Source organism: Dermochelys coriacea, chromosome 6, assembly GCF_009764565.3.
Source record: "Dermochelys coriacea isolate rDerCor1 chromosome 6, rDerCor1.pri.v4, whole genome shotgun sequence".
In the NCBI taxonomy this organism is placed as follows: Eukaryota; Metazoa; Chordata; order Testudines; family Dermochelyidae; genus Dermochelys; species Dermochelys coriacea.
The window spans coordinates 18,731,923-18,749,677 of NC_050073.1; the positions used below are offsets into that span (position 1 = coordinate 18,731,923).

The 17,755-nt window shown below is 39.0% G+C and overlaps 1 protein-coding gene across 6 annotated transcripts in view; it reads left to right on the plus strand.

Moving 5' to 3' along the window:
- Window positions 1–17,755, plus strand: part of AP2A2 (adaptor related protein complex 2 subunit alpha 2) — a 104,177-nt gene that overhangs the window by 34,632 nt on the left and 51,790 nt on the right. For all 6 annotated transcript variants that reach the window (XM_038405096.2, XM_038405094.2, XM_038405092.2 and 3 more), the window contains exon 2: window positions 3,233–3,301. In XM_038405096.2, the coding sequence (XP_038261024.1) occupies window positions 3,233–3,301 (69 nt within the window). The remainder of the gene's footprint in view (window positions 1–3,232; window positions 3,302–17,755) is intronic.

A 17,755-nucleotide genomic window follows, 5' to 3' on the forward strand; every position in this document is an offset into this window, starting at 1 on the left:
CCAGGCTGGGTTAGGGGGTGGGGGTGAGGGCTCCAGCTGGGGGTGCAGGCTCTGGTGTGGGACTGGGGATGAGGGACTTGGGGTGTAAGAGGGTGCTCTGGGCTGGGACAGAGTTGTTCACAGGGCAGGAAGGGGATCAAGGCTGGTGCAGGGGGTTGGGGCATGGGAGGGGTCGGGGTGCAGGCTCTGGTCAGTGCTTACCTCAAGCAGCTCCCAGAAGCAGTGGTATGTCCCCTCTGGCTCCTATGCAGAGTTGTGGCCAGGCGGCTCTGCATGCTGCCCCGTCCTCAGGCACTGTCCCAGATCTCCATTGGGCCACCATTCCCCGCAAATGGGAGCTGCGGATCTGGCGCTTGGGGAGGGCAGTCGGTGGAGCCCCCTGGCTTCCCCTACCTTACGAGCTGAGGCAGGAGGGGGCATGCTTCTACTTCTGGGAGCCGCACAAAGCCAAGGAAGGTGGAGCCTGCCTTAGTCCCACTGCTCCACTGATTGTACGTTTAATGGCCCAGTAAGCAATGCTGACCAGAGCTGCCAGGGTCCCTTTTCTACCAGGCCATTTCGGCAACCTGGCAACCCTATGGTTAGGCCATTATTTTGGCTTACCTAATTGTCCTGCTGCATTGTTGTACTGTTTAATGGAAGCATTCTCTCCCAACATTTGCCTGGACTTCACCAGGATTTTGGTGCGTAAATGGGGCTATGTTTCTTACAGAATGAAAAGCCAACATAATAATTCTCACAGCTACAACTGTTAAAATGACACACAGAACCTTCAGTGGGACAAGTCACATTACCTAGTTGTTGGTACGCTTTGCTTTATTTACTTGTATTTTGTTTACCCTTTGTTGGTACAGAGTACAAAAGCACCAGTGCACATACTACTCCTTCTGTGCTTTCATTATTCTAATGTAATAGACAGGGCCATCCCTAGACATTGTGGTACCCTATGCAGCCACTCCATGGAGGGGACTGGCCCCAAGCCTCCGGCAGGTTGGGGGCTGCAACCAATGTCTGTGAGGAGCTGGCGGAGTGGAGTGGGTTGGGGCTGGGTTGCTCCACTTCTTGCTGCCTGGTGATTGCAGGGCGGGCCCCAACCCACTACTCACGGGGCAGTGGGAAGTGGAGTGACCTGGCCCAGCCTGCTCCGCTCTTCTCCCCTGGCTCCCAGCCTTGCCCAAAATTGCCCCAAACTTCCTGGTGCCCTACACAGCACCTAGTTTGTAATATGGGTAAGGATGGCCCTGGTAATAGAAGTATTGATGGCAGAACGAATTTTCTTTAGTCTTTGATCACTTTCAGGTATTTGCAGACCTGTAGTAAGCTCTCCAACTTTTTCAGTTCCTCTGAACCTTGCATTAAGTAAACGTAAAAAGCCAGTTTGAATTTTATTGGCCACTGGATTCTACTAACTGCAAAGGCAGGAGTATCATTGGAACCTTCCCCTGGCCCTAGCTCCCTTCACCTGCCACAACCAGTTACCCTGGGTATTTCCCATCCATACCGTTGTTTGGCTACATTCTTTTTGCATTACTGCTTATTGCCTTCCTGCTGCAGAGGGAGTTTTGATGCTCCAGTGGTCACATTATATTTGTGGCACTCTTGAAAATTAGTGAATTATGCAATAAACTGTGCAGCGATGTGACTGCATAGAGAGCATGGGCCCTTGGTCATGGCGTTCTAGCTAAATGCACATGAGTGAGGGCAGGAGTAGTGTTGGCTACTGCTGCTATCTGGAAATCTAGAAGCAGCTGAAGACCCAAGCAGCCTTCTAAATGTGAATTTATGATACGAATTGTTGGCCCACGTCTCCAATGAAAGGAGTTGAAATGGTCTTTGTCATTTTTTCCATTTTGCTTTCCTCCACCTGCAAACATTACCTCAGTCATACCTTGGTTAAGTCTCGGCCAGTTGATCATAGGGAGTAACTAAAGTTGAAGTGAACATAGTACCATAACTCTATGTACTTTTTGATATTGCTGAAATACCTAACCCAAAAGCTAGTGTACTGATTGCTGTGTAAAGTTACTTGTTTGTGAAGCTTAAATTATTTTGTTGGGTAGGCAAATGTATCATCACCTAAATGTCAAACACAGCCACTTTCTCCTTCTCCCTAGAGGGGGAAAAAAAAAAACCACACAGGACATTCAGAGAAAATACTTGACTCATAGCTGTTTAGATTTCATTTGTAATGCCTTTTTTTTTTTTTTTTAAACCACTCCTTTGACAGCTGGTAGAGCGGTTTCCTATTGCTAGGCTGTAATGCAAGTCCTCCCACATCTATGCCTTGCTTTTTTGTAGGCAAGTAGTATATTGGCTCATCATCAACACGCTCCTTTTTAAAGTTATTTATTCCTGTTCTCATTAAGCGGTAGGCTGATGCAGGAGCAGAAAAATGCTGTGCAAGCTCCAATGATAGTAGAGCAAACTCATGAACTTGTAGTGTCCATTAGACTGTAAGGAACTTTAAAGCTGCTTATTTATTTATGGTATAAATGTTTGATCAAAAGAGAGGGCACACAAGATCATTAATGGCCACTTAAACCATTTAAACTTTAAATTATTGTTTTTAAGAACTTCAGGAGTAATGGTAGAAGGTTTTAAGACTACAATTGTTTTGGTAACTGAATTGCTCAGGGAGAGTCAGAGGGCAAAATCAAACTATTAACTCAATTTTAAAATCTAGTCAAAAGTTTTGTTATGTATCGGGAGTTCACGCTCCAATTTGTTTTTTACGATTTCATTTTTCTATTCCTTACCTGTCTTATCTCATTCTCCCCCCCCCCCCCTTTTTTTTGTAAGAGCAGCACACATGAAAGCTATATGCAAATAAACTATAGGTAAAACTTTAGAAAGCACTGATTTGTTTTGAAAATTATGCCATGCATGATTTTTCTTCTAAGTAATAGGTTAAAAATCAGGCTTTTTTTTTTTTAAACTTTTGGCTATTTGTCAAATACTTTGAAACTTTGTTCTCTCGACATTTTAATGTGGGAGAGCAGGGTGATAAGCAGTTTTAATTAAAAAAATTTCCATTTCCCCAGAAGATGTCAATGTACTACACTTGGTGTTCACTCTGCAGTCTTTTGTTGCTGGGGGGGGAAGGGGGGCGGTTCTACCAGCGTCTCCACTTTTAATGAGTGAATGGTGAATTGAAAAAACTGCTGAAAGAATTGTAGACAAATTAGGAGCTGTTTGAAATGCTGAACCTTGATGTAAATTCTCTTGATTTCAGGCAAAAGCAAAGAAGCAGAGATAAAGAGGATAAACAAAGAACTGGCAAACATTCGGTCAAAATTTAAAGGTAAATGTATTTTAAGGACCTTCAGATTTTTACCATGTCTTTTACCCTATACTCTATTCTCTCATCTCATCATGTGATCGTTTTCTTTCTTTATTGTCTTTCATTTTTCTTCCTTGTTCTGGTCTCAAGTGAGCAAAATGCTAGTATCATCTGTCAAAATATAATACTGAAAACTGAGCAATTGTCCATTCTAAATGATCTGTCAACCTGTGGAACTCCTTGCCAGAGGATGTTGTGAAGGGCAAGACTACATCAGGGTTCAAAAAAGAACTAGATAGATTCTTGGAGGAGGGGTCCATCAATGACCTTTTAACAGGACTTCTAAAATTTAGGTTCAGCATAAGCAGTTTTAGATTTTAATACAGTAATAAAACATGAGCAATACTAAGTATTCTTATAAAGTGAAAGCTAGAGAACACTTAGATTCCATGCTATGTAGTGTTAAAACTATACCTTGAGTGTATATTTAATACATCATATATACCTATAATTGTAATCTCATCCAAGGTTCCTAAACGTTCTGAATTTAAGTGTGTGGTTTGTGGAGTTGCTAGGGGCAGCTGCCATTTCCTAATGCAGTGTTTTACCAGCAGCGTCTTCATTCAATAAATGTTTATATTGACTTGTTATACTGAGGGCTGCATATATGACAATAGTAATGTGTAATTGGGTTAAAGTTGTCTGCATCTCTGAATTTACTATATGGTAAATCTTTTCTTAAGGTTTTTCTCAAAAGCTCCCCAAAAGTCTTACATTCTCTGTCAAAAATAGTGCTATTTCTAATCAGAGTAATCACCTTATTTACTTAGGGTTTGTCTTAAAAACACCCTCCTCGAACAACAGAAGCTTTGCCGACGAAAAGCACCAGCATGCTCCCAGCATAGAGTTTTCATATGCCACTGACCTCAGTGAATAGCCAGGAGATACTGGTGTGCACATCTTACTGATCTGCATGCAGTATATTTCAAACTTAGTAGATACAGCACTTCTGGGCTCTGCTCTCTTGATAACCTTGCAATAGTTCAAAGTTTTGGTGTTTAAAACTGTAAAAGCAGCGAACTTCAGATTTATTTAGCTGGGTTGTGTATTTTATCAGGCAAAGTCTCTAGACATGAAGCATCTTGTTAATAAAGTATGTTGGGGAGCAAGCAGACTCTAGTTGACATGCTAATTAACAGACTTCTTTTGGAGAAACAAGTGTCTAGGGAAAGTGATACAGGTGGCCTCAAGAAGAGAAACAAATTAAGTTTGACTGCAAGTGATAGTAGATACCACACGTTTTTTGTTGATAAACATTGTACCGATTCAACATGGTACTGATTATCAGATGTCTTCAAACTGATCGGAATGTTTACCGCTTTCAACTGAAAGCTTTAATAAACAGGCAAAGTTTTCACAGTTCACAGCAGCTGCTGTAATTTAAATATCTTCTGAATTGGGTATTTTGCAGCCTAAATGCAGTATTTGGTGAACTGGAACAAAAATGTGCACTGCAGTAACAGTACATCAGTGAAATAATTTTCTTCAATGAGAAGTGACAGTCACAAGATTGCATTATATTAGAGCATCAAACTTTATCTAATGCTAATTTGTTCTGTACACGCTCAGTCCTAGAGGCAAACGATATCATTATAATTGGAGGCAGAAGTGATCCTAAGTCTTGTCTACAGTTGTTAATGGGTGATGTTTCTGTAGACTTGGCTAAACAGTCTTATACTTGTGCTTTGAACCTTGTCTGTAGTATACTACCATAGTCAGCCATGGCACTGGTTATGGTGGTGTTGATGCAGGTACAGAATGGTTGGTGTGTAGGCAAGGCTCTGAGTGTTCATGATTGTATTTCTCCCCCTTTGTAAATCTTTGGTATTGTCCTAATAGCCACTTTACAAACTGACTGACTTGCAGCAGGTTCTGTGCAGATAATGACAGGGGAATAGAAGTATGTTCTGAACTTCATATAATTACTAGGTTATACAATCCAGATAGCATGGTTGGATGCTTGGCTTATTCAGTTCATTGACAATCTGTTTAGTGTTGGCGTAAATTCTGTTTGATGTGAGGTTTTGCATAGCCCACTATATTGCTGATGTAATCTCATCCAGTTCTCTCTATTTATGCCATTTCTAGAAAAGTTACATGAATGTACATCTTCTCAGCTCTTCAGCCCAGCTTCTGCAGACATGGTTATCAGACATAACCATGCCATAGGGTGTTGGCTAATGCTTGTTGCTAATACCGAAATATGTAAGACCGTGCTAATCAATGGCCAAATTTTCCCTAACAAGTTATTTTCAAAATATTAAATTTTGACTCTACTTAATTATCATTAAGTTAAGATTACTGTGCTTCCTTAAATTTTTAACTATTCCAAAATTTTAAAACACAAATTAGAACTCAAATCATGGTTCTAAAATCCACTCAGCATCTATTCTGATCATGTATCCCTACTAACCTTCTACCTATGAGCTAGACATACTTTTACATGCTTACCCTATCTAGATTTCCAGTATGGGCCACAGTCTGCCGCCATCTCTACTCTCTCCTGTACACTGCCAGCTGAACAGTCCACCTGCTATTTATGGGCTCCAGTTTCATGTCAGAACCACTGCGTCAGGCATGATAACTTCATTCCAAACACATCCTTCTTTATCTGTCATCCCATGTGGGCCATAGAGTTCAAGAATCTGATATCTCCTTATGTGGTTGGAAAATTAGCTCTAGTCCGTGTGTGGGCCTTCATTCTCTTCATAGTTCAAAGACCCATTTTTAGCATATTTACAATGGTATTATTCGGACCGTGGAATATCCTGTACGTTGAAAGGAGGGAGACTTGACTTCTCCTTTAGGGCTAGAGGCACACTTAAGTATCTCCACTTTCTAAGAAATAAGAAATGTCCTTAGTTTCTTTTAGAGCTAGTCAAGAGTTTTTATTAAAATGTTAGACTTTCTGGCCAAATCAGTGTTTCATGCAGAGGACTAAATTAATAGGTGATATTTACTAACATATTACAAATTATTTTAATATTCTTTGTCATGGAGCCACATAATGCAAGTCTTCAAAAATAAGCCAATTACCTGCATAGCTCAAGTTAATTTGACTGATTTTCCCCCCCCCCCCCCCAAGAGTGGCATTCAAAATCCTACATTGTTACTCCTTGCAAGCTTGTTTAATCACAAGAATGAGAATTTAAAAGTTGCTGTTTTGATATTTGAAGCTGGGTCCCAACCCACACTTTTCTCTACATAACTGGTTTTTTTTTAACAAATGAAAAACTTAGAGCATATGTAAATAGATACCATATTGGATAACTGTACACTTTGCAGGGTACCAGATCGCACTTTGTTAGTACGGCTGCTTTCTGCTAGTGGAATTCCACTGAGTCATTAGCATTGAAGGTCATTACATAAACCATTTACAATTCCAGAATGTTAATGTTTTGAATTCTTTATTTTAAAAACTCCTTCCCTTGCAAAGCTGACTTTTCCTCAGTTGAGGATTTTTTGGGGCTGCAACTCTCTCCTTTCCCTAATAACAGCTTTTTAAAAATCTGCCATATTTCTGTGCAGATTGAGAAAATATTAATTAGTGACTTGCCAGGAAAGCGTGAGCATTGGGGCTTGTGTGTGTGTTTTTTAAAAAGCTATTTGTAGACAAGGTGTAGTTCCACAGCTGCTTGTATGCAGCCAAATTTGTAAGTATTCATCAAATGTTAAGTCTTCCTCTTGTTGCTATTATAGGTTTTTCATGTTGGCATTTCCCAAACATTGAACAGAAGTGGCTTTCTAAGATTAACTTGTTGTGCAGTCTTCACTGGTGTTGCCTTCAGCTAGCCCTGATCCATATTATTTATATGTTGTAATCTCCCCTCCTCAGGGACATTTTCTGCTGGTTGAGGAGTGTCTTTTTTTTTTTTTTTTTTATTCTGAAAGCAGAGCTTGTTAATTGAGGGAGGGGAACATAGATAAGTGAATGTTGCTGTGGAACAGGGCTTAAAATCTTTATCATCACTGTGGCACTTTTACTTGGTCATTAGATCTGCTTATACGCCCAATGTTAAGGAGCAATTTGACTCTGTTCCCATTAGCAGTAACCTGTTGTCTCCCCAAGCCAAAATTGGTGGCACATCTTCAAGTGAAATAAACTTCAGACCTAAATCATGTGCTTGCTTATTTCACTATCTCTCCCTTTACTACGTTTTTAGCATCCCGTGCTGCTTGTTGTATCCGTCTTCTTTACAGCTCTTTACTTCACAGGTCAATAAACTATATTTCCCTTTTGTATATTCTCCTCTCTTGGTTGTGCCTCTGCCCTCGCTTGGCAGCTTTCCATATCTGGAGGAAAAAAACCCTACTATCGCGCTAGCATCTATTTGATCACCTGCCTTCCTTTTTTTTTTTTTTTTTTAAACGCTGAAATCTGTCCCAAGACGTCTAACAAGAATTTTGAACTGGCTGAATATATTGTGTACAATATTGTGTACAAAGTGTTTAAATCCTTTATAAAGCAACATATTTTATACACTGGTAAGGTAGTAACTGGAGACAAAATTGGTAGCCATTAAGTACTTGGTGACTTTGCATGCTTACAGCAGCACGAGGCCTAGCTGTTCCAATGCAGCTGCGCCACTGTAAGATCGCTTGTGTAGCCGCTTTGTGCCGATGAGTGCTCCCGTCGACGTAATGAAACCACCTCCATGAGTGGCAGTAGTTATGTTGGTGGGAGGCATAAGGCTGTGCACGCTACTGTTTGTCGGCGAAACTTAAGTTGTTCAGGGGGCTGTTTTTTTGTTTTTTTTTTTCCCCACACTCCTGAATGACACAAGTTTTGCTGCTGTAAGTGGTAGTGTAGACATGGCCTTAGAGAATGCATAATGTCTTAATTGTGCACTAGCACAGAAAAGTTGTTTTGCAAATAATGTATGCAGCACCCTTTTATTATAGGGATTACTATTAGCTCCCCCATATTTAAGTTGCCTAATGCTTTCATTATAAAAGATCCTTGTGACCTTTTCTCAAAAGATCGAGCACTTCCATTGTTTCCAGTGAGTCTCTGCCATGTAGCAGCAAGAAAAATGGCCCAAAGCATTTTCTTTCCAATGAAATTAGTTTTAGCCAAATCTGAATGCAAACTTCTGAAAACTACTATTTCTCTGCTTTTGTAAGAATGCTGAACAAATTTTGCTGACAATTACTGAACATACACATTCTAATTAGAAACTGCGCTCCTATCACCACCACCAAAGCAGCAGTACACACTGCATTGGGAGCCCTGGGAGCAGGTAGCCTGTCTTGGGACTGTAGTGTGGAACAAGAGTCTTACTGGGCTTCTCTGAAAATCCCTCTGGATTTGCACGTAGCTTAGTGGCCCATAACCCCCTTGAAAAGTGAAAATGGAGAAGGAACTCGTCCACTTTCTGGGGAGAGCTGGGCCATGCTCCCTCAGGCCTAGTAAGTGGCCTGACAGAGTCCCTTCCCCTCTCTCTCTCCCCTTGCTGCCCCCCCTTGCAGAAAATGACCTTCAGCTAACATGGGTAGCTCTGTAACACCAGCTGTGTTGAAGTGCTGAGCGTTCAGGGTTCAATCCTTGCTGATGCATTAATGAGATTCTTAAAGATCACAACTTGTTTTTAATCTTCATCCCTTTTTTAAAAAAAGCAAACTACGTAAACTAAAGAACTCTTTTCTGTGTTACAAAGTCAAGTGCTTAAAAATTAAGAAATACTAGAATTTAGGTTGCCCATGATGCCTTACTTCTGTTTCCTTGTGCCTAAGCATTATGATTTTTTTTTAGCTATTTAGGAAGATTTAAGACTAACAAGTTCTAGCCACAACATGAAAAAATTCAGCCTGAGGGCTAGGATTTCACTCTGAATTTCAGCCTGAGTAATTTGTCAAAAGTATAATGCATCAAAGCCAAGGTTATAACAAAATTTTGCGCAAACGTGACTAAGTATTGCTGTGTGCTCTGCCTATGCTTTGTTAAATGTTGTGTGACTTGTGTTCACTGCAGAAAAGCCTCTCTCCAGTTAGCTTACCATGTGTACTTTTTCTTGCTTAATTTTCAACCTAGAATCATATTTTAATTTGAGAGAGAATTACTTTATCTTCACAGTATAATCTGATATTCTGCATTGTGATAGTAAGGGATGAAATGTGATTTGTATGGCAGTTGGAAAACTTGCAGTTGAAGAGCCCGTTATACAGGAGTTCTTGAGGCCTTGGGGCATGCTGTCCCAGACTAAAAGAAAAGTAGTACTTGTGGCACCTGAGAGACTACCACATTTATCTGAGCACGAGCTTTCGTGAGCTACAGCTCACTTCATCGGATGCTGTAGCTCACGAAAGCTTATGCTCAAATAAATTTGGTAGTCTCTCAGGTTCCACAAGTACTCCTTTTCTTTTTGCGAATACAGACTAACATGGCTGCTACTCTGAAACCTGTTCCAGACTGTGTTTACAAATGCTCTGGCTAGACTAGAATTTTCGTTGATGTAAATTGAGTTAATTGCCAGCTAACTAATCCTATTGGAAATATTGGCACTATAGGCAGAAAGTTAAGGTGAGGTGCTTACTTGTTGGATACTGTGTAAATTGCTTGAAGACAGCCTCTGGAACAGTGCAGAGCTTACTGATAGCAGAGCTAGGGGTGGGCAGGGAGTGGTACTAGGAAGCAATGTTGGTGGCTGCCTTTATTTTTTCCCTCACCACAATTTAGTGTTATATTCCCAGCACACCTTTGACTCCCTGCTCTGGCGTAGCTCAAATCCAATTATCTTCCTCATTGCTCTGCATCCTCAGACTCCATTGGCCCACTTAGCTCCAGTACTCTGGCTTTCACGCCTACTCTTCCCCAACCCAATGGACCAGTCATGAGTTCTTTTGTAATTATCCTGTAGGAATGAGTGAAGAATTCCTTGTGGCTATTTCTCAAGGCTGGCCCCAGACTCGCATTCTGTGACTGTGTTCCCATCGCACTGCATGCCATGGCACGGAGATCTTTGGAAAAAAGGGAACTTCCATACCCCAGCTGGTGGAGCCCAGGTAGCCCAAGTACATAGACCTGGGCTCTAACACTGCCTTTGTCAGTCTCGGGGAAGCCCTTCCCCCAATTTGTTGGAATTTCCCAGTGGTTAAGGGTCTAAGCTAAATATGGACTTGGATTTTTCAGTACAAGGAAACTTGACCACTAGGATTGGGGCTTCCGTGACTGTGTACGACAGAGTGGTTTGAAACAAATCAAAACAAAATACAGGCCAAGGAGAGCAAATAGAGGACACAATGTTGGAGTGTAAAGACTGAAATCTAGGGGTCTTTGTCTTAGAAAAAAAAATTCTAATGTAGCCCTTTTATTTAAATATCTAGAAACATTGTGCCTTTTTTCCCTCAGTGGTAAATTGTAAACATGGCTGTGAAGATATGAGTACGAGCAGTTTTAAGGAGACTCTCTTTACCTGACTGCTTCTTAAGGAAGTTACTGGGTTAATAAATCACTTTTAATCTGAAGATCTCAAAGCACTCTTTAAATCCTGAAGCTGTGAAACACCAATCTCGGATGCCAGCTATATGCTGATTCTACAGGCAAACTGTGTCTGTCTTCTCAGTGTAGTAAGTCGGTGGTAGAGCTGGGAAAAGAAAAGAGGAGTTCTAAATCCCAGTTGCCTGTTCTAATAACTCACTAAACTGTTCCTCTACCAAAGCTCAGCCACTCTAACCTAAGATGCTTCATTTTTATCCTTAAAATGTTTGTAGTTTAACTTGTGCTATTGAAAGATCCTGTAATTGAAATAGTCTGTTCTGATTTCTTATCAGAACTGAAAGTCCTGTCACTGTTCCTTTCCCGAAATTGCATGCAGAGATGCATCATAATGCACTTTCTACCAAACGATTAAAAAAAGGGCTATGGACAGTATGTGGGACAGGTGCTTTATGATTATAGCAAGGAATACAACAACCAGTTGCTTGTATTAGCATAACGTGAATACTTTTTTCGTCTAAGCAAAAATGTTTGTTCCAAAGTCTGGTCTTAGCAGACAGGTGACTGACTGACTGACTGACACACATTTTCTGTTTAACGCTTTTTTGAAGCAATATTTCTTTAGAGAGTTTATTTAGACCATAAGTATAAATACTTTAATATAAACATTCTTGGAGAGGGTTAACAGATTTTACTGTAATCTGATATTTAAAACCTGATTTTACTTCTTGATTTGTAGGTATCATAGTAAGCTTTCTACTGCTAGTATGCTGGCAGCTAAGTACTTGAGGATTTGTAACGGACATTGTAAAATAACTCCTGAACGCTTTTGCTTGTTCACTTAAACTGTTCAGTTAGGCTCCTTTCTATAATTCCTGCTATGCTTGCTGGCAGAAGTACATAAATTACTCTAAAGTTTATAGATGTGAACATAGAAGCTACCAAAACTAGATAGCACATTACAAGCTGTGATATGAGTGCTTACCACCAGAATACTTTATCTGCTTGTCCACTGGATTGCTGGAACTAGTGTACTAACTACACAAAAGCAAGTCATACAGAACTTAAAGCTAAATCATTGAATTGCACAAACTGGCAAGCAAACTTTTTGCACCAGCATGTGTGCTTGAATCCATTTTCTCTCTGCTGAATGTAAACCATTACCGCCTTAACATAAAATTGAAATCTTTACATTCCAATTGGTTACTGGCTCCAAAAAAACTACCTTACTAATTCCCCCACAAGATAACATCCGACCAGTCCAATTAGCAATTTTGTGTATAGACAGTCCAGTCGCATAGAATTGAGTGTTCGTACTCTTTCTGATTGTATTCAATAGACTATACTTTAAAAACTGCTGTAAAATTGCAGACAACTCAGGATGTTTTCCTAATTTTCCCCTTTCTGTTGTGGCTTCATTTACAAACTGTCATTTGTACCATATCCTTGTTTGCGTTTCTGGTTGGAATAAATTCAGAGGAGACTTCATAATGTTGCTTTTGATGTTATGCTTTTCCTATATTGATTACGTGTTGGAGAGAAGCATGCAGTTCCTATTGGTGTGTGCACAGCTCTATAATCTGGTGTTTAAAATCTCTGAAGTGGTGGGGAAAAACAAGAAGAAATTTGAAAGTATAATTTGCCCTTCTTTACAACAGTGAAATTTGCCTCATCAATGGATAGTAATTCCCATGAGATGACAAGAACACCAAGTTTTTTTTCTAGGGAAAGAGGTAATTTTTGTCCTGTTTGTTGTGGTTGAAACTGCTGACCAGAATTCTTTGGATCCTTCCTGTTTCTGCTGAATTTCAAACATAAGTTGTTACAGAAACTTATGTATATATCTTTCATTGAGGAGAACCTAATCAGAAGAAAAATATTTCCTGTTGCTTTCTGTTTCCTGTGAGCAACAAAATACGAACTTGCTGTTGGTGATTAGAGGAAAATATATAATGCTTTGTCACTAAAACACTGGGTTTTTTGTGTAGTGAGATTCATCATGGACAAGGGATCTTTATGCAATTTCAGACTACAGTAAACAGTGCAAAAATCAGAGCAAGTGCTAGGATGGAGACTTCAGTTGCACAAATTGAGGTTTCTTCAGCATCATACGTGTGTCCAGGCATGTGTGTTTGAAGTGGGGTGGCTGTTGAGTTCTCACAACGTACTTAAAATAACAAAGCTGTGCTTAAACTATTAGTAAGATTATTTAAACAAACTGTACACAGTTCAATTTAGTCTTCGGTATTGGAATCCATTTTAGATTTTATATTGTAATACAAAATGAAACAAACTAGGACTGTCAATTTTAAATGCAATTAACTCACGTGATTAACTCAGAGTAATCATGATTTAAAAAATTAATCGCAGTTTTAATCAACTGTTAAGCAATAGAATACCAAGTGAAATTTATTAAATATTTTTGGATTTTTTTTACCTTTTCAAATGTATATATTTCAATTACAAAACAGAATACAACATTTACACTGCTCACTTTATATTATTTTGGATTACAAATATTTGCATTGTAAAACTGATAAAAGAGTATTTTCAGTTCACTTCATACAAGTACTGTAGTGCAGTGTCTTTATCATGAAAGTGCTATTTACGAATGTAGATTTTGTTTGTTTAGTTTTTGAGTGCAGTTATGTAAAAAAGTGTAAAAATTCAGAGCCTACAAGTCTACTCAGTCCTACTTCTTATTCAACCAAATAACTAAGACAAAGAAGTTTGTTTACATTTGTGGGAGATAATGCTGCCTTCTTATTATTTAAATTTCACCTGAAAGTGAGAACAAGGATTCACATGGCTCTTTTGTAGCTGTCATTACAAGGTATTTACATGCCAGATATGCTAAACATTCATATGCCCCTTCATGCTTTGGCTATCATTCCAGAGGACATGCTTCCATGCTGATGATGCTCATTTAAAAAAAAAAAAAAAGCATTAATTAAATTTGTGACTGAACTCTTTGGGGGAGAATCGTATGACTTCTGCTCTATTTTACCCAAATTCTGCCATATATTTCATGTTGTAGCAGTCTCGGATGATGGCCTAGCCCACGGGTCAGCAACCGTTCAGAAGTGGTGTGCCGAGTCTTCGTTTATTCACTCTAATTTAAGGTTTCACATGCCAGTAATATATTTTAATGTTTTTAAAAAGTCTTTCTATAATATATAACTAAATTATTGTTGTATGTAAAGTGAATAAGGTTTGTAAAACATTTAAGAAGCTTCATTTAAAATTAAATTTAAAATGCAGAGCCCCCCAAACTGGTTACAAGGACCCGGGCAGTGTGAGTGCCACTGAAAATCAGCTCGCATGCTGCCTTTGGCACACGTGCCATAGGTTGCCTACCCTGGCCCAGCACATGTTCTTGTTCATTTTAAGAACACTTTCACTTCAGATTTGACAAATCTCAGAGAAGGTACCAATGTGAGATTTCTAAAGATAACTACAGCCCTTGACCCAAGGTTTAAGAATCTGAAGTGCCTTCCAAAATCCAAGAGGGATGAGGTGTGGAGCATGCTTTCAGAAGTCTTAAAAGAGCAACACTCCAATGTGGAAAGTACAGAACCCAAACCACCAAAATAGAACTGCTGGTGACATCTGACTCAGATTATGAAAATCAACATGCTTCAGTCCACACTGCTTTGGATTGTTATCGAGCAGAACCTATCATCAGCATGGATTCATGCCGTCTGGATCGGTGGTTTAAAGCATGGAGGGACGTATGAATCTTTAGGGTATTTGGCACATACTATCTTGAGACACCATCTACAACTGGGCCATGGGAATGCCTGTTCTTGTTTATAACGTCACCTGAAAGTGAGAAGTAGGTAGCATTATCTTCTGCTAATGTAAACAAACTTGTTTGTCTGAGAAATTGGCTGAACAAGAAGTGGGACTGAGTGGTTTTGTAGGCTCCAAAGTTTTACATTGTTTTGGTTTTGAGTGCAGGTTTTTTGTACATAATTCTCTACATTTGTAAGTTCAACTTTCATGGTAAAGAGATTACACTACAGTACTTGCAATGGTGGGGATTGAAAAATACTATCTCATTTACAGTGCAAAGATTTGTAATTAAAAATAAATATAAATTGAGCACTGTACACTTTGGATTCTGTGTTTTAACTGAAATCAATATATTTGAAAATGTAGAAAATATCTCCCCAAAATTAAATACATGATATTCTATTATTGTTTAATAATGAGATTAATCACAGTTAATTTTTTTAATTGCTTGACAGCCCTAAAACAAATTACTCTTCTTCCTCAGATATGCATCTCTGCTGCAACCTGTACAAGATGAATAGATAGCAGGGTAGATTTGATTTAAATCACCAGTGAGGAAGACTCAATTTAATCATGGTTCTCTACATAAAAGTGCATTCTTGTTCGTTGTTATAACCTTAATCCATATTCTTGACAATTCAGAGATAGATGTAGACTTAATTTTTAGAAGGTACACACTATACATTTTTAGACAGTTCAGATTAGTTGTACAGCTATATCATAAAATGAATGATTGTTTGGTTATTTCATTTACTAAAGGTAATTGAAGCAGGTATTTATGAAGTCCTTGGGAGGTGAACGGTCTCCAGATCAACAGGTTAATCATTAATATTTGGAGTATTTTCTTGCCATGTTATATTAGAAGGAGAACATCACCAGACAGACATTGTTAAATAGTTTTATTTAACTAAAACAACGTTAAGTATTCTGGATTTTTTTCTTCAACAGCAAACATATTTTAACAAAACAAGCATATGTCCCTTGTTTCTAACATTTATCTCCAGACTTCTTCTCCTTATCCAGATCTATTCCGTCCCCAACAATCTATTCATTAGACTTTTTGAAACTTTGCACTCTTAGAGAGAGGTAAGGGATTGAATCTGTGTACACAAATTTGTAGAGGGACAATAGAGTTGAGGTTTGTTAGTTCTCACCTTTATTTATTTATTTATTTATTTATTTATTTATTTATTTATTCATGTAAAAACATTTTTGCTGTTAACAAGCATGTTGCCTCTAGAGAGACACATCCACAGTTTGAGAACTGCAAAACTAAGCATCGCTGATGGTATCTTCTACATTGAGCAGAGTGTCCCATTGGGTGGGTAAATTAACCTAAATAATCTATACAGAAACCTGTGGACCCCATAAAATTAGGTCCCTAATCCATGAACTATTGGAACTCCTTTACAAAACTTTTCTTAAACGTTACATGAATATATTGTCTCATACTATAGAATTAGAATGTATAATCCCTGTTCCATGATGAGACATTATAGCTCAAAGATATATCTTTAGATCGTTTCCCCCCCAAAAAAAGCATTTTATCAACAAAATCAGATTTAAATTTAAAACTGTTTGTGGGTTTTTTAAAAAAAATCATTAATTTTTATCCACCCTGTTAGGTAGGCGCTGCTTCTCTTAAAAGCCAAGCTGGTAAAAAAGGAGAGTCTGCAGTCTGAAATTTTCTCCCCAGTACTTCATCGAAGAACAGTGCGGTAGATGCAACATCTGCAACTTTCAGAGTAGGAGCCATGTTAGTCTGTATTCTCAAAAAGAAAAGGAGTACTTGTGGCACCTTAAAGACTAACAAATTTATTTGAGCATAAGCTTTCGTGAGCTACAGCTCCCCTTGTGGAGGTGTGGTTTTTTTTAAGAGCCCTGGGAAAGCTCTCTCCCAGCGCTCTGCCGCCGACTAAACAAGTTACGTTAAAGCGCTGCTGCCAGTATAAACTAGCCCTCAGCTTTAATTTCACCTTTTTAAAGTTTTTTGTGTGGAATTTGAATACAAATGGTTTACCTATTGGGGTTGACTGGTTTCATCTTCACAGTGGGATCCTTCAGCAGTTCTTGCAGAGTCCAGATGGTCATTTCTCTGACATAAGAAATTGGTTCCTGCAAAGCATGTTAAACGTTTTTTTGGGACCAAGAAAGAGCATTTGAGCGTCCACTGTTCTGTAACTGAGAGAGAACAAGGGGATTATTTAATTTCTCCTGGTTCCCAAGGTATTCTCTTCCTTTCTGTTTTACTTAGGGGGAGGTTTTCAAATGCACGAGAAGGCATTTCAAGTACATAAGAAGGAATTAACACCTACTTTCCATTTGACAGTGAGTAGGAATTTGGACTATTGTAATCCATTCTAGTTAGGCCTACTCTGGAACATTAATTGAAAAGTTCAGCTAGTACAAAAAGCTGTGGCAAGTTGACTTAATGAGTTGCATGCACATGACTGAAATACTGCACTTATGCTCTGAACTGCACTGGCTTCCCATCTGCTTCTAGGTATAACTGAAAGGTGTTTTCAACCCATAAAATTTTAAGAGTTGGGGATTACCCTAATGGATTATTATTCCACATGTACCAATATCAATGCTATATAAGTACAGTATCCAGCCCTTAATTATGGGGGTTCCAGATACTAGAGAAATCCAGGTGAACTTAGTCAATTTTTACAGTACTCTCCAATCACACAGGTTTGAGACACCCATATCTGATTAAGGTATTAAATATCAGATTGTTTCTTGATCAGTGGCCTAACCACAGATTGTCTAAGGTTGCTTCGTGTCTTAGTCTCCAAATTAATAAATCTAAATTTCCCCCTCCATTTTTCCCCTCCTTCCCCCCCACCAAAATACCCCCCAAACCCTGTTTTTTATCAATCAAAAGTATTCTTCCTTCAGATCACAGTGAACACCCATTACGTTTCCAGGAGTTCTACAGGAGACCTGGAGAAACTTGCTGGGGGCAAGTGTTTTGAAGCAGCCGATCTGCTGACATCTGATTAAAGATGAAAGCTATTAATTCATCTCTTCCCTTGGTGTGTTTTGAGGCTCCCCTTTTCAGTGGATTGCAGGGTTCTGTGTATGCTCCCCTATTCCCATATGTCTAGGTGTTTGAAAGAGACTCCTCTAGTTAAATCCTATAGTAGTCTACTAGCGAGAGAATAGTGTCGTGTGAAGTGCTC